Source organism: Balaenoptera borealis, assembly GCF_965194805.1.
Source record: "Balaenoptera borealis genome assembly, chromosome: 12".
NCBI lineage: Eukaryota > Metazoa > Chordata > Mammalia > Artiodactyla > Balaenopteridae > Balaenoptera > Balaenoptera borealis.
Window position 1 is genome coordinate 71,202,252 of NC_138869.1, and position 26,180 is coordinate 71,228,431.

Below are 26,180 nucleotides of genomic sequence, written 5' to 3' on the forward strand. Positions count from 1 at the left end.
TGCATGTGGACGTTCTGGTGAGAGATTAAACAAAAATTTATTTTTAAAACTAAGACATTTAAAACCAACATCTGAAAAAAGTATCAACAGGCCTTCTACATGATGTAGGCATATTTTCAGCCCTGATGGATCAAGAAAACACATGATAAAAAAAATAAGGGCACATAAGTTGGCACTACACACTAGGATTGGTCCCAGAATGCAAAGGCCTTGATTCCCGGTCCAGTGCTCTGGACCAATGCCTGTTGAGGTAGCTCCCCCATTTCCTCCCTAGCTCCCAGTTTAGAGATAGAACCACGGGTTGCACAATTCCAGTTGAGGACCAAGGCCTCCCAGAGAATGCCTGGCAAAATTGCCTAGATCTCAGGAGATCCCCCCATTCATTCATTTGGTCAGTACTTAAAGATTGCCTCCAGCTCTGTGGGGTGGGTATATTTAGCCACAGAGTGAAAGCATTTACTAATTCTCTTTAGAGAGACTTCAGCATAATAGAGCCAGAAGAGATCTGATGGGTCACTAATCCAGCCCAGAGTCCAAGGTCTGGAGAGGAGAGGGGACATGGGACATGGACAGGGTCTTGCAGCAAGTTTGGGGCAGGGGAGCAGGTGGAGTCCTGGTCTCCTATCTCCCAGTCCAGTGTTATTTCCCCCCATGGCCTCTGCCTCCAGCTTTGCGGAAGAACATTTCTGCATTCTCCACTGAGAAAAGCTCACAACGGTGCAAGGATGCAGAATGGCTGCCCACTCTTGTCTTCAGTCATGTCTGTGAAGCACTGGATTGGGACATGTTCAGGGTTTCCTGGCTAAAGCCGCCGATGTTTGGATAATTCAGGGAACTTGAGTGCAAAGCACAGCTTTCAGTCTGGACTCTGGCTCTGAGGATTTGTGTCATTCTGGGAGGAGAAAAAGAACACAGGTCTTAGCCATAGCCCAATTATGTATGGGTCCCACCCTGATAACAACTGACTTCTCATTAACCCACTAGCTCCCACCTCTGGGTCTTTGCTCACACAGTACCTCCTGCCTGCAGTGTCCTCCTGGTCCTTTCTCCCCATCTATAGGCTCTCCATCCTCAAAGGTCAAAATCAATGCCTGCTACTTCCTGGAAGGCTCCCGGAACCAACTTGCTTTATTGATCTCAGTTAATGCTAATTTGGCATTTGATTGATATTTAATTTTGTCATCAGTAAACATTCTATCCTTTTCCACTAGCAGAACCTTCCAGAGGTTCTCATAGCATCTTGCACAGTTAGGCTCATAGGAAGCTCTGAATGTCTATTGGTTGAATAAATAAATGAATGAATGGCTAGTAAAACCAGAAGATGGAGTTAGGGCTACTGAGGATGTCAGAATTGATGTTTCTATAATATCTTTCACAAAGAACTCAGATCACTCCATCAGCTATTACCTAACCCACCTTAGAGGACAAATTATCCCTATTCTCCACGAGAAGACAGTGAGTCTGAGAAAAGAGAGGTCTAAGGTCACGTGGAGTTTCCACTAGGAAAACCATTCGAATGATGAGGTACAAGTATCATGAAATAAGACCAGCTTTCTTGAGAGCCTTATCACATGGCTTCTAAAGGTAATTCCAGGAGGAGAAGACAAAGGCTTTGAGTGATGGTGACATCATTGCAATAAAGGTCTGGTTTCCCAGGGGACAATTTGGATATAGAAGTTCTGGTCCTATGTGTCCAACACCAATAGGACATTTCATTCCTTTAAAATCACAACTTCACTCAGTAGTTTCTGCACTATAGATCTGGTCAAATGTTTGTAAGCAGGTCATCTTAAGAGAATTTGAAAAGAGTGGGGAGATCTCTATCAGAGTTCAACAGAAAATTCAGATTAAAAAAAGAAATCAGTGTTAAGTTTTATCTCTACAGGGACCATCCTACAGCCTCAGGGAAGGGGGGATTATTAGGAAAAGCATGAAACCAGTCAAAAGAGTGAGTGATGGGGAATTCCCTGGCGGTCCAGTGGTTAGGACTCCAAGCTTCCACTGCAGGGGGCATAGGTTTGATCCCTGGTCGGGGAACTAAGATCCCACTATGCCAAAAAAAAAAAAAAAAAAAAAGGCTGAGTGATGGCAGGGGAGAGGCTATTCTTTTTTTTTTTTTTAAACATCTTTATTGGAGTATAATTGCTTTACAATGTTGTGTTCATTTCTGCTGTATAGCAAAGTGAATCAGCTATATGTATACATACATCCCCATATCCCCTCCCTCTTGCGTCTCCCTCCCACCCTCCCTATCCCACCCTTCTAGGTGGTCACAAAGCACCGAGCTCCCTGTGCTATGCAGCTGCTTCCCACTAGCTATCTATTTTACATTTGGTAGTGTAGATATGTCCATGACACTCTCTCACTTGTCCCAGCTTACCCTCCCCCCTCCCCGTGTCCTCAAGTCCATTCTCTACATCTGCGTCTTTACACCTGTCCTGCACTACTGGGCATATACCCTGAGAAAACCATAATTCAAAAAGAGGCTATTCTTAATTAATCAATCAAGGCAAGGTCAGTGAAGAACGGAAGCCAGGAAGCCTTCCAGAACCAAACAGCCCCAGGGATTCTTCTCACCTACCTTATTTGGTATGTAATCTTACTTTACTTTGTTCTCTAAATTTTATGACAGTCTCAATTGGAAAGCCAAGCAACACAACCCATGAAATAATAAGAGGGCGAGCTAAGATAGTAGCTGGTCCAATATCCCATACTGATATCAAGAAGTATGAAAATGCACATCCAGTTGGAGACCAGAGTCAAATAAAGAAGATGCTAATTAGCTAATTAGCAGGTAAAGGGGGTGGGAGTTGGAAAAGAAAGAGGCTGCTGTGGTGTAGAATTGTCTCAGAAGGCCTTGGCAAGGTGGCGGCATTTGAGCTGGACCCCAGAAGTCCTGAAGTAAGCAGGGGAGGGGAGAGGACAGTAAGCAGACCCTTGTGATTGTGAGTCTGTCGCCCCTCATGCCATATTGCCCTTTCTCACCTGCTGGTCCTCCCTGTATGGGAACTGGCTAAAACTGGGTCGCCTGTAGTGTAGGCCCGTGAGGCTGTGGACGGCTTGGTAATTGCTGCCAGCACATTTGTTAGCCAAGCCAAAGACAAACGGGGAGGTTCTCTTGGGTTCGGTGGAGTTGGCCTCCTGGGTGCTCAGGGTGGCTACCAGCTTTCTGAGGGAAGAGTCTGAGAGCTTGTAAAAAAACTTCTTAAAGCTGGGGTTTTGCCTGATCTGGAAGCAGAAATGAAGGCAGGCCATCAGTGTTGCCAGCAGGGAGCCCCCTCCCCCCAGCATCTCCCTCCCCCAACTCCACGCAGCCAGGCTGGGTGCCTCATTGTCCCTGGGACAAGCATCCCTTGTTAAATTCATCCACCATCCCCAGCCTCTCAGAATCTGTTCTGCAAGGTACAGCTCCAAGCAGCAGAACAAAGTGGGGAAAAAAAAAAAAAAATGCAGGTCTTTGGATTCAGATAACAGATGCTTAAATAGCATTTACTAGCTGTGTGACCGCTCATGTGTAAAAGGGGGGTTAATAATATGTGCCTCCCCAACACTGTCGTTGGGGGGAGGAGATTAAGTGAGATAGTTTAATGTTTTGTGCAAAGTGGATGTTGGATGAATTTTAGTTCCCACCCTAAGTTAGTTCCTCCTCCTCTTAATACCTAAATGTCTTAGGTTGAGTTCCCCACAGAGGCAGACCCAGAGACCAGGACTCGGATGCAGCTCACTTATGTGGTAAGTGATCCTGGCAAACACAGATGGGGGAATGGAGACCTGGGGCAAGAATGGGAAGGCACCCCACTCAGGCTGGCAGCTGAGCCTGATCCCCTTGGGGCACTTTGGGAACCCTCGAAGAACACACACCCCAGAGTTTTCCCTCCAAGGTATAAGGGAGCTGGGGTATGTGTACACCAGCTCGCATCAGCCAGTGGTTGAGGGCTGCTCCTGGGGAGGTTGCACCTGCTTATTCTGGCCTAACCTACGGGTGGTAAATGGCTCTGGGGGCCAGTCCCCAGGCAAAGGGATGCAGGTACTGGCAGTTGGGAGCTGGGCCAGCTGCTCTGTGGTGGTAAGGAGAGGCACTAACAAGGTCAGCTACACTGATTACTCATCTCTGACTTGTGCTCACACCTAACTCCTCTTCATATGTGATCTGCGTTTGTCTCTCCAAGTAGTCTGTGAGGTTTTCAAAGGCAGGGAACCTTATGTTACACTCTACCTAGCAAGGGAAGGAACTCTAACAAAAGTCTGAAAGAATTGGAGACCTTATAATTACTGAAGTGCGTGCCAAAACAGAGTGAAAGGCAGATAGCAGAGGACGAGATCAGAGGGACTCAGGGAAGGATGCTTCCTGGGAGGTGGCTCATGAGCTGAACTTCAAGGAGGATTTGGACTGGGGGAGGTCCTGGCTGGCAGGCAGAGCCACATAGGTTTATATTATTTTTAAGTTAACATTGATCTCATCTGCTATGTGTCTGGCATTTTCTATATATGCACTAACCTTGGCAAGTAGGTATTTATCCCCCATTTTGCAAAAGAGAAAACAGAGGCTCATAGAGGTTAAGGGGCCTACCACGGTCACCCAGATGCAAAGATGGGGACTGAACTTGGGTTCAGTCCTTGTGGAGACTGAGCAGTCCTCACCTGCTCCCCCAACTGGCCATCTGCTTCTTGGAGAAGGGCCACCAGCTTCTGGATGATCAGCTCCTCTAAGGAAAATAAAGAAGGATTGAGGGATTATTGACATGTTCTGTAATAACCCATCCATCGATCGCAGAAATATTTTGTCTCTAAAACACAGTACACAGATTAGACATGAAGGGCAAAGAAAAATCTTCCCCTAAACTAGGGCTGGAGCATGTGAGCTTTGTTTTGGTTAGCTGTATAGAAATAGAAGGCAATTTGGCCTGCTGAGCCTCACCTGTCACCACATTCAGCTCCATTCTGACAGGTGGGGAAACTGAGACCTTATCCAGGCTACAGAGTAGTCAGGAATGGGAGTTGGGACCAGGAGCAACTAATCAGAATGCAGGGACGGCAAATACCCTGGCTACTGATGCAACAGGCATGTACCATCAGCCTGGGCTATAAACAACAACGTGCAGGTGGCTGCTTGCACCAAGAGTTAATTGTAAATACTCAGGACATTTGTGGACCTGTTGTTATAAACTGTCAGCAGCTTGAAATTGGCCGTGGTGGGAATTTTATACCACAGAAATCTGCAAATGCTACAAATCAGGGCTTCCCCCATCCCCCCACCCTTACCCAGAGTTTGTGTGCCAGTGCACCACTGGTTATGAGACCCAGAGCAAGATAGGAATTTTATGTGAAACTTTCAGGCAAAGCAATGGCATGTGGTGGGGGTGAAATTACATCCCACAGAACGGACAGGTATTCTCTACCCGAAGAAAGTTGTCCACCTGCAACTCTGCCCCACCAGCGCCTGTTCAAAGGCCAGCCCTGTCTCCTCTCTGCCCTTCTAGAGTCTCCTGGGGTACTTGTCAGCTGCCTTCCCAGTTCGCTACTAGGATTCAGGCTGTGAAATCCATGCAAAAGGGAAGCCCCGGGGCAGCTGTCCCAGGAGAGAGCAGGGTGGCACTAACTAGATTCATTTGCTCCATCCGGCTGAGGTCCTGCTTCTGGATTGTGGCTTCTGGCCCGGGAGGGTACTTCTGAGGATCCAACTGGCCCCCCTTCTGCAGGTGAGGACTCCTGGAACTCGAGATCCTCCGGATCTGAGGGCAAAGAGGAGTTGGTGTGAGTGTGTTTGCACCTGTCTCAAATCCACCAGCACATCGCTGAACCCAGGTTCTGACAAGAAGCTGTCCAAAGGCTCTGGCTCGAGAAGGGTCCTGCTTTCCCAGGCTCCTTGGGAACCCCCAGCCCCACTGGACCTGCCTCAGAGGAGTTCACAGTGCTTTTTGCGCCTCCAGAAATCTCATTCTTTCTTCCAACCACCCCCTTTGCCTCCTCATAGTCTGGGAGGAAAACAAGCAGGCCTACCAACAGGTCCCACCAAGTGAGCCCACTTCCCCTTTAACTCTGCGAGCCTTTGCCGAGTCACTTAGCCTGTCTGAACCTCACTTTCTCCATCTGTCAAATGGGAGTAACAGGACTGACCTCACAGGGTTGTGCGTGGGGGTGTTAAATGAGATAATATGTGTGAACGTGGCAGGCAGCGGGCACTCCGTAAATGTCAGGAGAATTGTTGTACGCCAGTGGTCCTCATAGTTCGGTGTAGTGAAAAAACAGAGGCCCAGGCCATATCCTACTTCATCTAACCTGGGTGTCTATTTTTCGATGAGATTTCCAGGTGATTCTGATGCATGTATCTGAGGAACAGATGCACTGCTCTCATACCACATTTGTTTTTAGGTGTTTATGGTTGGGGGGAGGGAAGGTGTGTGTCATAGAGGTGGGTCCTGGCAGCAGCCGGCCCCTTTCTCCTCTCCACAGCCCTCCCACACCTCCCCACTCTGCTCAGAGCAGAGAGTGAAAGTCAAGACTGCACAGGACACCAAGCAGCTGGCCAACCCTGCCCTGGAGAAGCCTAGGGGCCAGAGGCCGCCTCTGTTACCATGGCAACCCCAGGCCTGCTCACCAGGGTTGCTGGAGATAGAGGGCCGATGGCCACCAACACACAGGGGAAGAAAGCTGGGCCTCTTTGGCGGCCGGGCGTCTGGGCTGGCAGCACCTGCAGCACCCCCTCTCTTGGGCTCCTTGAAGCCATGTTTCTTATGAGAAAAGGCTTTTCTGAAACTGGACTTTTTCTCTTGTGATTTCTTCCTGCAGGTTGGGGCCAGGTTTCCTACAGCCACTTCTGGCTCCTGGACTTGAAGTTGCTGTGGGGGAGATGAGAGAAACTGAGTCAGGGTCCCTTACTTTGAGGAGGTTACAAGTGAGCGGGGGGAAAGAGGCCATCGCCTGAAACAAACAGAGACCCACTATGGACCAGAGGGTGTGGCCGGGGGAGAAGGGTGATTGGTGCTCAGAGCTGGGGAAACAAGTACAGCCTGCAGCGGTCAGAGGAGGCTCTGGGAAGGAGAGACTGGAACCAGGCTCCGGCAAGATGTAGAATTGGGGGAGGGGCAGCGAAGTTATTGTGCCAGGTAGGGGTAGGGGTGTCCATAGTGAGGGTCAGGGTCTACATGGGGAATGTCCTCCTCACCTTGTCTCCCCCCTGCTCCTCTGCATCTTGGAGTAGGTCAATGATCTTCTGGATAAATTCTAAAAAAGAACAAAGCGGTTGCTCACACTTGAGTGTTGAGAAAAGCTTTTCTATGGTCAGTCTTCATTTCCTAAGGCCCAATGGCTCCCTGGATGATTCTCACAGGTCTCCAGGGTGGGGTGCTAATGAGCTTGCCTTTAAGGTTGTCTCAGGCCCAACCCATGGGGACCACAGATTCCTCAGAGGTAACCTGCGGGCAGAGCTGGCTTCACAGGAACATATTCACTTATTCATTCACCACTGAGGAAGGGCCTAGATGTGCCTTGTTAGGTGCAGGAAACAGCCGAGGTCCCTGCCTCCAGGAGAAGGTGTCTCAAGACCATAAGGAAAGGCCTGGTCCCCACAAGTCCCCTCACCCCGCTCTTTCCTCCTCTTCTAGGTAGAACAGGGGCCCTTCTCAATTTCCCTTCAAGGCACATTTTCTGTGAAAAGCAAACAAGGCAGAATGGGGGAGGTAGGGGAAGCAGATCTTCAGACACACAGAACTGACAGTGATTATATGATCTTAGGCTCGGCTCTGCCAATGATAAAATAATAATAATAGTGACGGCAGCTACCATGGGTTCAGCTTCTCTCCTAAGGCCCCTACTCCCTTTCCTATCCTCTTTACTTCTCCTGAGGCTATGTTCTCAAGCTGAGCTACATGACAACAACACTAATAGTCACAATAAATGGCAGCTGACATTTATTAGCTGCTCATGGGTACTGCTCTAAATGCATTATCATCATTAATTCATTTAGAGCCACCAACAACTCTAGAGAGTAGGTACTATTACTATCCCCATTTTACAGATGAGGAAACTGAGACCAGAGATGAAGTAGCTTGTCCAAGATCACACAGCTGGAGAGGTCAGAGCCCAAATTTGAATCCAGGCCCAAAGATCATACCATCTGTCGAGCCCTTGCCATGGGCCGATGCTTTCCTTGTATCGCCTTATGTTGGCCTCACCAAGGAGGATGTTATCACTGTTGTGGTTTTACAGCTGAGGCTCAGACAGGGTAACAGCAGCCTGGCTCAGGGCCTGTGCTCTGGACCCCGAGCTGCCTCCCCAGCCTGCTTCACTCAGAGGCAGGTAAGGACAGGTCACTGCCTCTCTCTGGTTCAGTTTCTCTTCTGCAAGTAGAGGGGTCAGACCAGACATCTTCCAAGGGGCCTCTGAGAAAAGGAGAGGGGGTACTAACTGAATTCCGAGGCTCTGTCCAGGTGCAGGTCCTCTTCGGGTCCCTGGCTTCCTGCTGGGTTGGAAAGCTCGAAGGGACTTGGATCCCCACCGTCTGTAGACAGAGCCTCTTGGACTTCAGGTTCTTCCACACCTGAGAAGCAAGAGGAAATGGTGGGTGAGCTTCATCAGTCTGAGGGTGTTAACTAATGCACAGAAGTCAGCAGAGACTCCAACGTGCACTCCGTGGCTAGTGCATGCAAAGGCCTTGCTGGGGTGGCGGGGAGCTGCTGGGCAGGGCCGTGGCTCTGACGTACTGAAGACCAAGCTCACTCATCCCTCTGCACTTCCATACAGCTGCCTTTCCTGGGCTTTGCTCCCCTCTCCTCCCTCCCCTGGAGACCTCATCCCTCCACCATCAGGACTTGATCCATGACTTGGAGAGTAAATGCCTGATGCCCTGGCACGAATTAAACTCATCACAGCCAGGATCCCCCCCTACATGAAAATATCTCCCCTTGTGGCCTGAAATCCCACTACTGGGGATCCACTCTGGTGTTAAACATTGCCTTCTCCTTTTTAAAGTATACATTCTCCTGGCCAAGATGACCTGCTGGGCCGTTCCTCCCTGACACCCAGGCTGACCCTTTCTCCCTGTAGCTCTGGCTCCATCACTGATGGGCCATGTGACCACAAACACATTGTTTTACCTCCCTAAGCCTCAGTTCCCTCGTCTGTGAAATGAGGATAATAAGATGTAATTCATAAAATGAGGACTGATTGCATATAGATACACAGCAGGGAAGTGTCTCATTTTACAGACAAGGAGACTGTGGCACAGAGATGGAGCCCAGAACACAGGTCTCCTGCCTCCCAGGCTCCAGTTCCTTCCTGCACATGCTACCCCCTGCCAAGGTGTGGAAGCTGAGGTTGCGGAAAGGTGAGGATAGTTGGGGGAAATCCCTGAACACAATTTCCACCAGGGGCTTAGCTGGGTTGCCTAGACAGTGAGGCTTTGTGTGTGGAGGTATTCCTTTTGCCCTCCCCACACTGCTCAGGGCAGAGGAAAAGTCAGAACTGGGATGGCAGCTCTGAAAATGGCTAATTCAAGCCTTGGGGAAGGTTCCAGCGCAGTAGGCAGCTGCAGCGTTGCTGTGGTAACTGTGAGCCTGCTCACCTAGGCTGCTGGAGCTGGAGGGCCGATGGCCACCAACACACAGGGGCAGAAAGCTGGGCCTCCTGGGCGGCCGGGACTCTGGGCTGGAAACATCTGCAGCCCGTGCTCTCTTGGGCTCCTCAGAACTGTGTTTTTTATGAGAAAAGGCTTTCTTGAGGCTAGACTTTCTCTCTTGGGATTTCTTCCTGAAGACTGGTGCTGGGTTTTGAGGAGCGACCTCTGGCTGAGGGGCTTGACGCTGCTGTGGGGGAGATGAGAGAAACTGAGTCAGGCCCCTGACCTTGAGGAGAGGGAAAACTCCTCAAGAAGCAACTGAAGAGCAAACAAGGGCTTCAGGGTGGCCCCAGGCAAGGGAGGTGACAGAGCCTGGAGCAGGGGAGCACGGGGGCCCAGAAAGACAGGTGGGGCTTCAGCAAGGAGGAGGAGGAGAAGGCAGCAGCCCCCCGGGCATCTGTGCAGGCAGTTTGATCCTCACCTCTTCTTCCCACTGGTCTCCCACTTTTTGGAGAAATTCCACTATCTTCTGGATGATGGTATCCTCTGGAAGAAAACAAATGCACCCAGTTAATCTTTCTAGATGCACAGAGAATTGTTTCTAATGACTGTCTTGGAGTTCTGAGACCAACTTGGGCCTTCACGGTCCTCTTAAAACAACTCCTCTAGCACGGAAGGTGGGGTGTGGGAGAAGCATCACATTCCAGGGGCTGGTCCTTCTGAGAGAGGGTTGGAAGATCCACAGGCGAAGGGTACTAGGCCAAAGCATGAAATTTTATGCAGGAAGTTTCAAGTCAGTCCTTCAAGCATTCAACTTGTGCCCCATGATTTCCTTTGAACATTGCAGAACTGTACATATCTACTTGGGGTTTGACAAGCTGTGTGACCTTGGGTAAGTCTCTTAATCTCTCTGGGCCTTCATCTCTTCCTCTGTGAAATGTGGATCACAATCCCCGTCCTGGTTCCCTCAGAAGGCTGTCAGGCCATCAAATGAGAGACTGTGCTTGGAAATACTTTGCAAGGCTAATGTTGATCCAACCTACAAAATTCCAGCAGGGGAAATGATGGAGACCAGGCCTAACTAAGCTGGACAGAGGCACTCCAGCAGGCATGACACAGGTAGCCTGCCCCGTTGGTGCCCCAACTACACTGCCAAGGCTTTACAGAGAAGCCCAAACAACATAAATGGTTTTCTTTGATATTCCAGTCGACCTACCCAAAGACAATGTGCCCAAAGGAGCCTCTGCTTAGTTGCCAGCTGATCAGTTTACACAAAAGAAGGTGCAAACAAGATTCCTTCTTCCCAGGCTATCTGCAGGTTTTTTTCACCCCTCTCTTCTCTCTCATTTCTAAATCCTGTTAGGCTTTTGTACTTTGACTCAGTCTACCAGCCAACTCCCTCTCATGTGAGAAAACAATTATCCTGCAAAATAACCAATTAAATGCCTTTTCTCTATTTTTTGACAGATGCATAGCTTCTCCATTTCATATCATTTAAAATATGCCCATTCTTGGGACTTCACTGGTGGCGCAGTGGTTAAGAATCTGCCTGCCAATGCAGGGGACACAGGTTTGAGCCCTGGTCCGGGAAGATCCCACATGCTGTGGAGCAACTAATCCCGTGCGCCACAACTACTGAGCCTGTGTTCTAGAACCTGCGAGCCACAAGTACTGAGCCCACGTGCCACAACTACTGAAGCCCGTGTGCCTAGAGCCCGTGCTCTGCAACAAGAGAAGCCACCGCAATGAGAAGCCCGCAAACCGCAACAAAGAGTAGCCCCCGCTCGCCGCAACTAGAGGAAGCTCATGCACAGCAACGAAGACCCAACACAGCCAAAAATAAGTAAATAAATTAATTCATTTAAAAAATAAATAAAAATAAAATATAAAATAAAATAAAATATGCCCATTCTTTGTAGGGAATTAGATTAATACAGCATTATTTCTTTTATTAGGGGCAATAATAAGACTATGGTTGCATATGAGACTGTTCTTATTTCTTGCAGATATGTGCTTAAGATTTAAGGTTGAAGCATCATTTTACTTAAAATGGTTCAGCAACAAAATTATACACACACGAAGCAAATATGGCCAACTGTTAACAATTGTGAGTATATGAGTGTGCATAGAGCTACTCTTTCCATTCTTCTCTATATTTAAATATATATGTATATATATGTGTGTGGATATATGTATATATATGTATATATTCCTTCCATAAATTTAAAATAACTAAAAACAAAAAAAGTTCCATGCTCAACACACAAGGCAGGAGTATTTGCCAGCAGCCAGTCTAATTCCTGAGACTCCCTTCTGTGAAACTCTAGTGTAAATGTGACCAGAAGCACCAGAAGGGGCGAGGTCAGCACACACATTTTGAGAGGTCTAAGCATCCAAGGTCTAAGCAGGCATCGGGAGCATTCCATCTCGTTTGCTAACAGCTGCCCCAGCTGCAGGCAAAGAGGGCACTGAGAAGATTCTGACTCACTGTCAAGCTTTCCGAGCTCCTCTTCGCACTGGTGACCTGTGGCTTGGGAAGAAACCTTCCGGACTCCAGCACCTCCACCTTCAAGGAACAAGAACTGGTGGAGGTCAGAAACTTTCCGTCCTGTAATAAAGGTGAAACCAAGTGAGTGGGGCAGTGTGTGGGTGTCAGTGACATTCTTCTGACTTTGTTAATCGACACAATAAAACAGCACAGAATTCACAGCAGGACAGGGACTGCTGGAGCAGCTCTAGGCTTAACCAAAAAAAAATCAGAAACCCACCAAGGTTTCCATTTGAAAAGAGGCTGCCTCTGCCCAGACATCCTTCCCCCCACCTCAAAAATATCTTGGATTTTCCTTGCATCCCTTCTCCCCATTAAAAACATGGTGAGTTTTGAGTCCTATAGGGCAAAGCTTCATCTTCCTCCAGCAGCCTGTGGAACATTCAACTCCAGGACACTAAGCGTCAGAAAAGGAAGGCACCTTGGGGAACAGCTGCTTCATTTTACAAACGAGAATCAAAGGTTCCAGAGAGGGACAGCAACTTGCTCAAGGTCACACAGCAAGTTTATTCCTGATGGAGCCAAGTCTAGAACCTGCACCCCAGCAGCCAGCTCCTTCTATTTCCCTGTCACCCACAGCCAGTCCTCACATGTAGACTAGTGTTGGAGGGTAGGGCTTCCCTCCTTGATTCCCCTCTGTCTTCCTATTTCTCCCTGGTCCATGCTCCTCAAACCAGAGTACTTAACAATAACATTTGCCACTTATGAAGCACTTCCCATGTGTCAGCTCTGGGCCATGGCCACCCCCCAAGATGGCAACTGTTATAATCTCCATTGTATCAAGGGGAAAAAAAATGGAGGCTCAGAGAGGAAAGTCGCCAGCCCCAGGTCACACAGCCAGCGAGTGGTGGAACTGGGGTTTGACCTCAAGTTCTCAGCCACGGTGCTGCTCTGCCTCAGAGAAGTGGTGCTGGGCTTCCCTGGTGGCGCGGTGGTTAAGAATCCACCTGCCAATGCAGGGGGACACGGGTTCGTGCCCTGGTCCGGGAAGATCCCACAGGCCGCAGAGCAACTAAACCTGTGCGCCACAACTACTGAGCCTGCGCTCTAGAGCCCACGAGCCACAACTACTGAGCCCACGTGCCACAACTACTGAAGCCTGCGCACCTAGAGCCCGTGCTCTGCAACAAGAGAAGCCACCACAATGAGAAGCCCTCGCACCCCAATGAAGTGTAGCCCCCGCTCGCCACAACTGGAGAAAGCTCGCGTGCAGCAACAAAGACCCAATGCAGCCAAAAATAAATGATAATAAATAAAATAAATATTTTTAAAATCTTACAAAAAAAAAAAAAAGAAGTGGTGACGTTCCTGATAGTGGCCCTACCTTCCAAGTTCCCCTCTGTTGAGAGGTTTGAGCAGCCAGCTCAGAGCACCCTAGCCCTTGGGGTGGGGGATGGTGGCTGTGGGGTTACCATAGAAACAGGCATGGTCTGCTCACCCCCAGCTGCTGGGCCCAGATCAGCCTCCTCGCAGCATGAGGCACCAGCCATCTTGGTCTCCTGCCCTTTGGCCTCCTGATCTCGGGTCCCCTTGGTTTCCTCAGCACCATGTTTCTTATGACCGTGTTTCTTGCGGCTGGCCTTCTTGCTGTGGGCTTTCTTCCTGGGAGCTGGCTCGCCCAGTGTCTCGGGGGTTTCTGCGGGCTCAGGGAGGCCCTCCTTCCCCTTGGCCCTCTTGTTGGTCTTTTCCTTGGGCTCCTCGGGGCCCATCCCAAAAAAGAAGTTCATCATGGTCCTCAGCCACCCCTGCTGGGCCCGACACTGGGCCTTGTCCTTCTTGGTGTCCTGCGGAGGCCTCTGCTCACTGGGGAGAAACTCCCTGGTCTCCTCCGGGCTGCGGGCTGCAGTCGTGGTGCCCTGAGCCTCCGCAGACTGAGCTGGGCTCTTGGGACATCTGGCCCCATCGCTGGCCGCCCGGCGCGGCATCCTCCTGGAGGGGCTGGTGGGCCGGGAAATGCACCGGCGGTCACACGACTCTGAATCCTTCTGGGGGTTCTGCAGCCTGTCCAGAGACCTGGCTCTCCTCCCTGACAGAGGCTTCCTTGGGCCCCGCGGCGGCTCCATTGCACTGCAACCAAAACAGACAACTCCCTTAGAAGAGGCTTCGGAGTCTGCCGGGTGGGCTAGCAGTGCTGACCCAAGTGCCCATCCAACCTGCCCTTAATGTGAGTGCTATCAGCTCTCGAAGCTGTTGTCTCATTTAAATTCCTCAGCATCCCTGGGAGGAAGGGCTACCCTTGTCCCATTTCCCAGAGGAGGAAACTGATCCACAGGGGGTCATGCCCCAGGTCTCGCAGCTAGTCCCCCAGAGCCTCCAGGAGGAACACAGCCCTGCCAACACCTTGATTCTAGTCCATTGAGACTGATTTTGGACTTTTTTTTTTGGCTGCACCGCACAGCTTGCAGGATCTTAGTACCCTGACCGGGGATGGAACCCCGGCCCCCTGCAGTGGAAGTGCTGAGTCCTAACTACTGGATCGCCGGGGAATTCCCTGAGTTTGGACTTCTGACCTCCAGAACCGTAAGGTAATTGATTCACGTTATTCCAAAGCCACAGAGTTTGTGGTATTTTGTGACAGCAACAGTAGGAAATGAATACAGCTGGAGCCAGAGGCCACGTCCTGCCCCTTGGGACTGCGGGCAGCTCCTGCAGCTTTTCTGGCCCAATGTCTTCATCTGAAATGTGCCTGAGACCTACCTGTCTATCACACAGGCTGTTAAGAATATTTCACAAGACAGCTCAGTAAACGGCAATTCTGTTCTTCCAATTGCTCAGGTCCAACATTTGAAGTCATCCCTAACTCCTTTCTCTCTCTTGCTCCCCACGTCTGAGCCATCAGCAGAGACTGTTGGCTCCACTTTCAAAGCACACCCGGGGCTTCCCTGGTGGCACAGTGGTTAAGAATTTGCCTGCCAATGCAGGGGGACACAGGTTCGAGCCCTGGTCCGGGAAGATCCCACATGCCGCGGAGCAACGAAGCCCGTGCGCCACAGCTACTGAGCCTGCGCTCTAGAGCCCACGAGCCACAACTACTGAAGCCCACGCACCTAGAGCCCGTGCTCCGCAACAAGAGAAGCCACTGCAATGAGAAGCCCACGCACCACAACAAAGAGCAGCCCCCGCGAACCACAACTAGAGAAAGCTCATGAGCAGCAACAAAGACCCAACGCAGCCAAAAATAGATAAGTTAATTAAATAAATTTTTAAAAAAGCACACCCGGCCCCGAACCACGTCTCCCCTCCTCCTCCACCACCATCCAGTCTAGGCCCCATCTCTGCTCACCTGGACTATTGTAGTCACCTCCTAACTGATCTCCCTGCTCTACCCTTGTCCTCCTTACAGTAACTTCTCCCCTCAGCAGCCATGGGTGCTTTTACAAATTAAGTTAGAGCCTGTCACTCTCCTGTCTCCAATGGCTCAAAGTCTAAGTCCTTACAATGGCCAGCAAGGCCCCACTGACCCGGCCCCATCACCTCTCCCGTCCCCTCTCACTCACTTACTCACTCCACTCCCCTCATGCAGCCCTGCTTGCTGTCCCTCAGGCCTGCTCCACCTTGGGTCTTCACCCTGGCTGTTCCCTCTGTCTAGACCACCTTACAGTTTGTTCCCTCACTTCCTTCAGGGCTCTGCTCAAATGTCACCTTCCCATAGGGGCCCTCCCATCACACCCCCATTAGCACACCGTCTCCCTCTTTACCTCACCCCCGATGTTAGGCAATGTCATATCTTCCCGTGTTTAGTGGTTTATTGTCTGAGCCTCTCTCCCTCCCCTTTGTCTGTTTTGCTAGGTCTTGTATTCTGAGTACCTAGAACGATGTACTTATTAAACAAAGGAATAAATGTATAACAAACATTTAGTAAAATAAACAATACCTAAGAATGTGTAGTTAACGTACAATAAATGAATTTGCACCAGTACCATCTTAAAGCAGCCGGGGCCCTTCCGTTTTCCATCCAGAATGAAGCAGCTGCCCATGGAAAAGACAAAAGAACCACCTTCTCCTGGGCAGCTTTTTAAGTAGGCTGGGGTGTGGGCAGCTCACTTGATTTGTGTGTCTTTAATCTGAAACACCTGGGGCTTTCCAATTTTTCCAGAGTTGTTCAGAAACCCTTTGCCCGTTGGTGGAAGTTAAAAGAAAAATAAAATATGGTTTTGAATCTCAATCCTGAGCTCCCAGAGATTCCTATGGAGTTTAGATTTATGGATTGCCTACTCTAATCTGTAATTATAGCCTCATCACGCATTTACTATTATTTAGTGTGTTAAGTATTTATGTATTATGTATTCACATCGTATCTTCTGTGTTTACCAACTGATTCATTACTTTAAAATGTACTCTATTACTATGTCCAGCTTAGAGGCAAAAATAAGAACCTATAATTATGATTTCAGATGTGCAGGGATCCATGTGAATGTGAGGAAGATACATAAATAGAGGGAAGAAAAGGCACAGGGACATAACAGAGAGATTTGAAGGTGACGGTAACAGTCAAGGATGCCTTTCTTCCTTCTAACATGGGTCTCGGGAGGAAGGGTAGGGAGGATGGCTAGAGGCCAGTGGGTACCACCGGCACTGCTGAGTGTCCACACATGGACAGTCTTGGAGGAAATGAGAAAACGAAGAAGCAGGCAATTTGGAAGGCTTTATTTGTTGTTTAATGTTCCTTAAAGGAACATTTGAGTTACATGAAAACTTTTAGCAACACACATCTCTAATTTATCTGGAAATTGACTAATGTTCTTGAAAGCCTCAGAGGCTGCCTTATGGTTGTGCTTCCAAAATGTGGCGTTAAGTGGGTTAAGAAAAGAAATCACAGAAGAAAATATTTTGCTTTCTTCTCATTAAGTTCTTTCAAAAAAACCTTTAATAGGCACCCACTATGTACCAGGAAGTTTGCTCTGTGCTAGGGAACAAGATGCAGGTTGTGCCCTGAAAGAGAATGTTCAGTTCTTCACATGGGTGGGAGTGGAGGTGTTAGTAGGTGCTGATGACAGTAATGCTCTATTTCCCTGATAGCTACTCTCTCTCTTTATTATTTTTTATTTCATTATTATTATTATTTTTGGCTGTGCTCTGTGAGGCATGCAGGATCTTAGTTCCCCGACTGGGGATCGAACTCACGCCCCCTGCAGTGGAAGGGTGAAGTCTTAACCACTGGACCGCCAGGGAAGTCCCTACTCTCTCTCTTTAGTAGCACGTGGTCTTAAGAGAAGATAAGTTTAGGTCGAAGGTCCATTTGATTTTAAGATCCAAGTAAGCTGATCCAGAAATATTCACTAAGGGAATTCCCTGGTGGTCCAGTGGTTAGGGCTCCACATTTCACAGCCAAGGGCACAGGTTTGATCCCTGGTGGGGAAATAAGATCCCGCAAGCCCCACAGCTGAAAAGAAAAGAAAAGAAAAGAAAGAAAGAAAAAGAAAAGAAAGAAAGAAAGAAAGAAAGAAAGAAAGGAAGAAAGAAAGGAAGAAAGAAAGGAAGAAAAAGAAAAGAAAAAGAAAGAAATATTCACTGAATGGTGTCAGGGTTCTCTTTGCTTACTCCATATGTTCCTGTGATCAGGGCAAATTGGATGAGGTTGGCAGAGAAGCTGTTCAGTAAGAGAACCACCAAACCAGCCCCTTTTCTTCCTGTGCTAACTTGGCTCGAGGGGCCCACTGCAATGAGGGCACAGCATCCTTCCCCAGCTAATGAGAAAAGAGGTGCAGTAATTTCTTTAAAAACTGTCATTGCTATGGAAACGGTTTTCACCATTGCTGATGGTTGCAGCATCCTCCTACTGCATTCAAAGGACACGTTGCTACTTCTAATCAGAGCATCAGTACAATTCCACCTGGCAATGGTTTTCTTTTGTGATGTTTTTTCAAGAAAACTGCCTTGTTTTGGCCACCCCCTCCCTGGAACAACAGTGCCCTGAGCCCAGGGGAAGGTGAAGGAGGAGCAACTCCCAGCCCAGAGGCAGGGAGAGGCGGGATGGGTGATGTGTGACCTTGGCCATCCAAGAGTGTTTCCCCAGTGAAGAGAAACTTCAGGATCTCCCAAGGTCTCCTACCCTAATCCAGTGAACTCTTCCCATTCCTCATCCTCCCTCAAGGTGCTGCAGTGTTTGATACCTCGTCCTCTTACTTCTTCCTGCAACTCTTTCCTCTCTGGGAAGCTGTGACAGAGCTCAGACCCTCTCTCCTCCTACCCCCTGGCCGCTCCTCCTCTGTAATGTTCCAAAGATTCTGTCTTCCAACACTAAGCACAGGATTGAGAGAGTGTGGCTGACCTAGGAGGGTAAACCTACCCTCCCCCAGGGAGACACCCTGGAAGATCTTCTGTGGGGCGGATGTGTCCTCAGACTTTTAAAGTCTCTAAGCCCAAGAAGATTGTGTTTTAATATTACCCCCCCAAACACACACATGCCATACATACACATGCACACAAATTCTATGTGTGCTGGAATTAAATCTTTCCAGACTTTCTGATTGTAAAACTCTGCCTATCCAGAATTCATCAAAGCAAGACTTTCTTTTCCCTTCCTCTGTTTTCTTGTTTTGTGCCCCTGCTTTGCCTGGGACTTCACCCAAGTTCTGCCTGCCTGTCAGGAAATCCCACCCTGTCTGGTCCATGCTTCCAGACAGCAACCCTGAGACAGCAGCAGACCATAGCTGCATGGAAACCCAGCTGCTCTTGTAAACTTGCTGATTGCCTTGGCAGGAAGTGGATTTCAGGGCAAAGTCCCAGTCTGCTCAGAAATACCCAAGTGATCTGCAGATCACAGGACTTCTGATAAGACATGACGTATACCGGTGACGTGTTTAAAAGTAACAACAGCAAAACAACAGAGACAGTTCACAGAGCTGACCTTAAGTTACTGTGGAGCGGAGAGTTTGCAAATTTTTCCCAAGCATGCTGCTATTTTGGGTTTATTTTCTAAATTATACCCTGACCTCATCTGTACACCATTCTCTAATTCATGCACCTGTCATGTTACTTTGTAACTTCTATGGCACCATATCCTAGAGGAATTTAGCCGCTCCCCTTCTCCCCCCCCCCCCCCCCACGCTGGACTTCACACAATAGATACTCAATAAACAGCTGGTTACTCCGAGGGAGAGTTCGTGTGGACCCAGAGTCACACCCACAGACACTCATTGCTGTAGACTGAATGTTTGTGTCCCTCTCAAATTCATATGTTGAAACCTAATCCCCTGCGTGATGGTAGTAGGAGGTGGGGCCTTTGGGATAATCAAGTCATTTGAGCAGAGCCCTCATGAAAGGGATTAGTGCCCATATAAAAGAGGCCCCAAAGTGCTCTCTTGCCACTTCTACCACGTGAGGACACGGAGAGACCTGGTCTTTGAACCAGGAAGCTCTCACCAGACACCAAATCTGTCGGTGCCTGAGTCTTGGACTTCCAGCCTCCAGAACTGTCAGAAATAAATTTCTGTTGTTTATAAGCCACCCAGTCTATGATAGTTTGTGATCGCAGCCCAAACGGGCTAAGACACTCATGTGACCCAGCAACAAGCTCATGTATACCGTAAACTTACAAGGACTCATAACACCCTGGAATTCCCCTTACTCCAAGTGTAAAGGAAATAATTATCTGAGTATTTATTTGCTGAATGCCCTTCCTGTCTAGATCCACGTTCCACAGAAAGGGCCCAAGCCTGCCTGGTTTCTGGTGTGTCCACACTGCCTAGGAGGCTCTCAGTGTTTGTGGAAAAAACATACACTACACAGACATGTGCAAACACAACCAGCTCACCAGCCACATGGCACCCAGCACCTCCTTCATCTTCATGATCTCAGTTCAACTTGGCCACAGCCCTGGCAACGGGCCAGGCTGGCAGTGGGGGATTAAGGCTCTGCCGATTAAGAGACTTGACCAGGGTCCCACAGCCTGGAAGGGGAGAGAGTTGCGGCTTGAATCCACTCCTCTGGATTCTAAATTCTTTCTCCCACACTGAGAGACCTCCCATAAGCACACACACACACACACACACACACACACTTAGAGGTGAGCAAATCTGCTATTTCACACTGACAGAGATAACCCACGTCCACACACGTGCCTGCCGTGACCTGTCCGCGTGGAGTCAGACATTCACGTGTGCCCAGGTATTGAAATCTGTGTCCCAGAGGCAAAGATTGTAAACACAGGGTGGGGCTCACAGACTCTTGGCTGGAAGCCAGTCAATGGGCTGGAGGGTCAAGGGCTGACCCTTAGCTCATGTGTACTTTTCATCGACACAGGTGAGCCCATGGACACTTAGAACCCCAAGGGTGAGTGCCTGTTCAAGCTCAAGGCCTTCCATCTGGGCTCCCGAGATGATGTGCCTCCCATCCACAGGCCACACGCTCCTGGGAGGACACCTCCAACCTCCACTGGCAGGACTCGAGTGGGGGACAAGGTGGTCAACTCTTCCCTCAACACCGGACCCATCCTGCTCCCACGCCCAGCTCCCAGGTGTTAGATGGGAACAAGTCAGGTGTTCCTTCTCCTCTGTGGGGTCCCTAGCAGGTTCCTAGAGTTGGAAAGGACCTAAGAAGTATCCAGCCCACCTCCTGTAAGGTAGGACTGCTTTGCAGACTCGCATCCCCTGTTGGAACACTTCCTGCAATGGGAACTCACTACCCTTCAAGGCAAATCATTCCACTGTCAGCCAGCAGGAATTAAGGACAGTCCTCCTTAGACTGAGCTGACTCGGCTGGCAGCAGGCCCTCGCGCCCTGAGGAGAGGTCACCTCACCCCCTGAGTCCTCTCTGTTCCAGCCCATCACCCGATGACCTGGGTCTCTCAGTGGTTCCTCAAATCACATTGCTTCTGCACCTATCCCCTGCCTGGGCACCCGTTTCTGGGAACTCCCCAGCTGGTCCTTGCCCACTTCAAAATGTGAGGCCAGGCTGGGACGGAGGGCTCCAGCCACGGGCTGACCACAGCAGGGCCCAGTGGGATTTTGCACAAAGCTTCAGATCACAGAGATATCTGAGCAGCCACGTGGTGCCCCTGTGGGGGTCAGCTCTGCCTGAGCCGACCCACAGCTCAGTGTAAAGGGCTGGACTTGTACCATCTGCCCAATCCGATTGTCACCATCAAACACACATCACCTGGTACCTGTTTTTCAAAATGTTGGGGATTTGCATCTTTTGAGGATCTTTCGAAACCCAAAAGATTGAACTCCCTAATGGTGGAACTTCAGGCCCCATGATACAGCAGTGGGGCAGACTTGTGGGGACAATGGGGTCATCACACACAAAGCTGGAGAGCTCCAAAAACGACCGCAGCTCCCCTCCATCCAGCACTAGAGTCTGTGCTCTCCCCCCGTCTTGTCCTCTATGCAAGACCACAGACCATGCAATGTTATAATCCCCCCTCAAATCCCTGTCAGAGCAGCAGGCCACCAGAACTCTTTTCATAAGATCTCCCTGTCCTTGGGCTAGCTTCCAAGAAACTTAAAATGATAAAATCTTCATCCAGCCATAGGAAATAACAACGCCCCCATTTATGTGAAGTTTCCCTTTACTATGTACCTTCACATAAAGCCTATAACTTGACCTCTACAACCTCCATTAGGGAAATGAGCAGGAGAGGTATGTAATGCTGTCCCTGTTCTATAGATGAGGAAACTGAGGCCCAGAGAAGTGAAGTTCCCTGCTCAGGATTGCTAAGCTAGGACTTGAGTTCAGCGCTTCTGTGTCCAAGTTAGTTCAGAGCTCTTTGCATGACACCTGGTTGAGATCACATCATTGAATTCTCTCTTTCTAGAGATGAAGAGACTGAAGGCTAGCAAGCTAGAAGCAGCACTGGGACTAGATTCAGGGTCTACCCTCCTTTCAGGACCCCAAGATACCTACCTACTACTCCAGCCTTCAAAGGGGAGACTATCGTTCAACCAACCTCAGACCATGAAAGTCGCTCCTGTCCCAGGGTACTTTTGGTCCAGACCTCCCAAACGGGCGGCTCTGCATTGGGTACTCCCAGCAACGTGTAGGCACCACTCCCTGTCTGCTGGAAGTTGTATCCAATGAGGGGTAGTAGTCCCAGCTCTCCCAGGGAGAATATGCTGCCAGTTTCCAGACTGTCGCAGAAGATGCTTTGGTCAGAGCCATATATATCACATGTCCCAGGAGATGAGCTCATAGGCAGCCAATCCAGGGGCCACCTGCTACAGCCCCGTCACCCTATCCCAGGGCTGCTCTCCGTTCCTCCACAGATAGGACGCTTACCTCAGCTACCCTAGAAAAAACAATTTTGCTTGACAACTTCCTTATTACACCCGAAAAGAAACCAATGCTCAGAAAACAAACTTAGGCCTGGCTGTAGGAAGGCCAGTCCATGAAACAGAAAGAAAAACTCTTATGGGAAACACGAGTCAGGGGAAAGGAGGAGGAGGAGGTAGTTTTAGCACCTGCATACCTTCCTCGGTTCTCTCCAAAGAACTCTGAAGAGGGAATGATCTAGAGAGAAAGGTCATTGTATATAATATATATTCCTTGACCTGGAGATAAAACCCAGAAGGAAGAGTTGATGAGCATATTTTCCAAATTCTGCTATCCCTGGTAGGGTCACCACGAGTCTTCACAGAACATTCTAAGAAGTCTTAAAAGTTCACATTTTCACTTTATGCAGTGCCTGAATTTTTTTTTTTAATTTTATTTATTTATTTATTTTTGTCTGCGTTGGGTCTTTGTTGCTGTGCGCAGGCTTTCTCTAGTTGCGGCGAGCTGGGGCTACTCTTCGTTGCAGTGTGCAGGCTTCTCATTGCGGTGGCTTCACTTGTTATGAAGCATGGGCTCTAGGCAGGCGGGCTTCAGTAGTTGTGGCACACAGGCTCAGTAGTTGTGGCTCGCGGGCTCTAGAGCGCAGGCTCAGTAGTTGTGGTGCACGGACTTCGTTGCTCTGAGGCATGTGGGATCTTCCCTGACCAGGGCTCAAACCCGTGTCCCCTGCATTGGCAGGCGGATTCTTAACCACTGCGCCACCAGGGAAGCCCCTGAATTTTTTTTTAAAACAGAATTTATCCATGTTTGTAATCAGAAAAGAAAAACTAGTTTTATTCAAACAAAAGTAAAAAAAATGTCAGAAATTCTGCTTTGGTTAATTGAGCCAGGGAGGCATTGTAAAGTAAACACTGAAAGCACTGAGCTTTGGAGTCGCCCAGACTGGAGCCATCTGCCAGCTGCGTGATCTCTGGCAGGGGACACAATGTCTCTGAATTTGTTTCTCACTCGAAAACTGAGTGGCCACCTTAGAAGGTGACCGTAGGGTCAAATGTGATAATGCTCGTAAAGAAAAGAAGAAAATATACTGAGTGTCAAATACTAAGTCCTTTCTGTATATTGAGCCCCTAGTAAGTGCTTAATAAAGAGTCAATATTTTATTATTGGTAGCAGAGTTAATGCCTTATTCATTCTGTCAGCAAAGAGGTTTTGGATCCAGCTTTGTGCTGGGTACTGGCTCAGCACTGAATTTAGAGAATTTATTAGCCCAAGAATCAGCCCAGATTTCAAACAAGGGTTAAATTATATCCCATATTTTTAATTTATTTAACAAAACTATTTTCTTCCCCATGTCCTCCAGGCCCTGTGTACATCATATATACTCCTCCTTATTTGAAGGGGAGTAAGCCCCACTCGGCCCTCACGGAGTTCACAGTGTAACTGGGAAGAGAGACAAACAGGAAAAAAATCGTAAAAGCAGGTGGAAGGGAAGGGGAGTTATTGTTTCATGGGTACAAAGTATCAGTTTGAGAAGATGAAAAAGCTCAAGAGGCAGATGGTGGAGATGGTTGTACAACAATGTGAATGTACTTAATGCCACTGGGCTACAGACTTGAAAATGGTTAAGATGGTCAATTTTATGTTATGTATATTTTACAATCTTTTTCTTAAGGCAGATGGAAGCACAGGGGCAGAGAACCATGAGGGGCATTATGCATGAACCTACCTTATGACCCAGTAATTCCATCCGCAGGTAAATACAATCCCAGGTTCTCGCAGGAGGGAGAACCATCCTGGGGCCAGAATGGGCATTTGGCACCTTCCCTGATCAGGCAGAGCGGCAACCTGGCCCCGTCCTCAGTGCCCATCAGAGACCAAGCCTTAGGTGGGGATCTGTGCAGAGACACTGGCAGCTGCCCATGGCCAGGGGTGGCTACGTGATGTGTGAGGCTCAGCAAGCAAGCAAAAGGCCCCTTGTTCCAAAAGTATTAAGAATTTAAAGACAAAAATGGCAGAGCATGAAACCAATCACAGGTCCTTCTGAGTGCAGAACCTGTGCAACTGTACAGGTTGCAGGGCCATGAAGGGGACTCTGATGGGGACAGTTCCCAGCCAAGTACCATGAGGAAAGATGACAGAGGAAGGGAGAGAGGGAGATTGAGAGAATATTTTTTTGAAATTTTTATTTAAGTATAACAAACAGAAAAGTGAATGAATCCTGACTACATGGCTTGATGAATTTTCACAAAGGGAGTAAAGTGTAACCAGCACCCAGATTAAGAAGCAGAACATCACCAGCACCCTAGAAGCCCCCCTCCTGCTTCTCATAGGTCCCACTATCCTGACTTCTAACACCTTAGATTATTTTTGCCTGTTTGGGGGCTTTATGTAAGTGGGAATTAGGTGGCATGTTTACTTTTATGTCTGGCCTTTTTCACTCTCTTTCATGTTTGTGAGATGCAGCCATGCTCCTGTGTGCAGCTGTAGCTGTAAATTCTCAGACCGGTGATACCAAATGTCAGAGAGGATGTGGGGCCACCTGATCTCTCATGTACTGCTGGTGGTGGGAGTGGACCATGGTACAGCTACTTTGGAAAACTGAGTAGTAACATCTAGTAAAGCTGACCCAGCACCTCTACTCTTAGATACGTGCATAACAGAAATGCAGGCATGTGCTCCCCCAAAACAACATTTATAAGACTGCTTACATCAGCACTATTTGTAATAGCCAAAAACTCAAAAACTTGAAACTACTCAAATGCCCCAGAACAATAAGGTGAGCAAATAAATAAATGGTGGTATAGTCACAAAATGGATATTATTTCCTCCTGAGAGTCTGTATATTTGTTTGTTTAGAAAGACTATTTACCTTCTTGTGTGGCCTGGGTGTGCAACACGGGGACACAGAAGATAAACTTGCTCTTGAGCGAAAATGCAGAGGAGTGGGTAGAAGAGAGGGCTCCAGTTTCAGGAGTCATCGGTAGAGTAGCTCTAAGTGACATCTTTAAGAGAAGAAGAATTTTCACAAGAGACACTCACACCTGTCTATGTTTGGAGCCTCAATTCCCAGAAATCTGCCCGCAACATGGCAAGAGAATTTGCGTTATGGAAATGGAGCACATGTGCCTTTGGTGACTCCCAGGAGCAAAGAGCAAGAGTGTGAACACACCCTCCTTCCCAGGGCCACACCCTCTACCGGGAATCAACCAATGCAAGGTCCACCCCCCATCTGTGTTTGGACTCCAACCCTCCAAGTTTCCTGGAGGGATGTCTTCTTCCTTCTCCTCGGTGAGACATACCTGAAAGATTGTGACCTCACTCTTTCCCAAGCCAGGTAAGGATCAAGGACCAAAGTCCGCCGGCCAGAAGGTAGTCTCAGAATAGTCTTTTGGGGGTATTCCCCGGCAGTCCAGTGGTTAGGACTCAGTGCTTTCACTGCCAAGGGCCCCAGGGTTCAATCCTTGGTCAGGGAACTAAGATCCCATAAGCCGTGTGGCGTGGCCAAAAAGAAGTCTTTTGGTTCCTGTGCAAAATAACTGTATTTAGGTCTTGTGCCTAAAGCACTCAATGAACCTCAGTCTCCATTCACACTCCCCTATCTCAATGACTTTTTGTCTCCCCAGTGTCTCCCAGAATCTCCCCTCCCTCAGTTGTTTCTGGGTCCCCACTGCAAGTGGGTGACTCAGGCGACCATGACGATGGCCTGGCTTTGACATTTGAGCTGCAGCCCCAGCTCCTTAGCCCCAGTGGGCATACTAAGAAATAGTAGGAACAACAACAGCCATTTGTGAAATGTTTATCATATGTCAGGCCCTTTACATGCATTATTTATTTTTACCCCATAATAGTGTTTATAAAGTAGAT

General features: G+C 48.8%; 2 protein-coding genes across 5 annotated transcripts in view; one reads left to right on the forward strand and one right to left on the reverse strand.

Annotated features, from left to right (window-relative positions):
- The window catches only part of PNPLA1 (patatin like domain 1, omega-hydroxyceramide transacylase), a 62,627-nt gene extending 50,919 nt beyond the window's left edge, over nucleotides 1-11,708 (forward strand). Inside the window, exon 7 of the mRNA XM_082346688.1 lies at nucleotides 11,024-11,708. Within this exon, the coding sequence (XP_082202814.1) occupies nucleotides 11,024-11,031 (8 nt within the window). The 3' untranslated portion in view covers nucleotides 11,032-11,708. The remainder of the gene's footprint in view (nucleotides 1-11,023) is intronic.
- On the reverse strand, nucleotides 19-26,112 carry BNIP5 (BCL2 interacting protein 5). 4 transcript variants are annotated; one of them, XM_082346675.1, is made up of 12 exons: nucleotides 21,994-26,112; nucleotides 13,543-14,171; nucleotides 12,045-12,164; nucleotides 10,038-10,102; nucleotides 9,563-9,803; nucleotides 8,408-8,539; nucleotides 7,166-7,224; nucleotides 6,599-6,839; nucleotides 5,601-5,732; nucleotides 4,642-4,706; nucleotides 2,986-3,228; nucleotides 19-892 (listed from the first exon to the last, which is right to left on the reverse strand). In XM_082346675.1, exons 1-12 carry the CDS (start codon nucleotides 22,203-22,205, stop codon nucleotides 857-859), a joined length of 2,175 nt encoding a protein of 724 aa, XP_082202801.1. In that variant the 5' UTR covers nucleotides 22,206-26,112; the 3' UTR covers nucleotides 19-856. The 4 variants fall into 4 exon arrangements, with proteins under 4 accessions (XP_082202801.1, XP_082202802.1, XP_082202803.1 ...); XM_082346676.1 differs by having other exon boundaries at nucleotides 13,543-19,995; XM_082346677.1 differs by having other exon boundaries at nucleotides 21,951-26,112.
- Nucleotides 26,113-26,180: the final 68 nt, after the last annotated feature.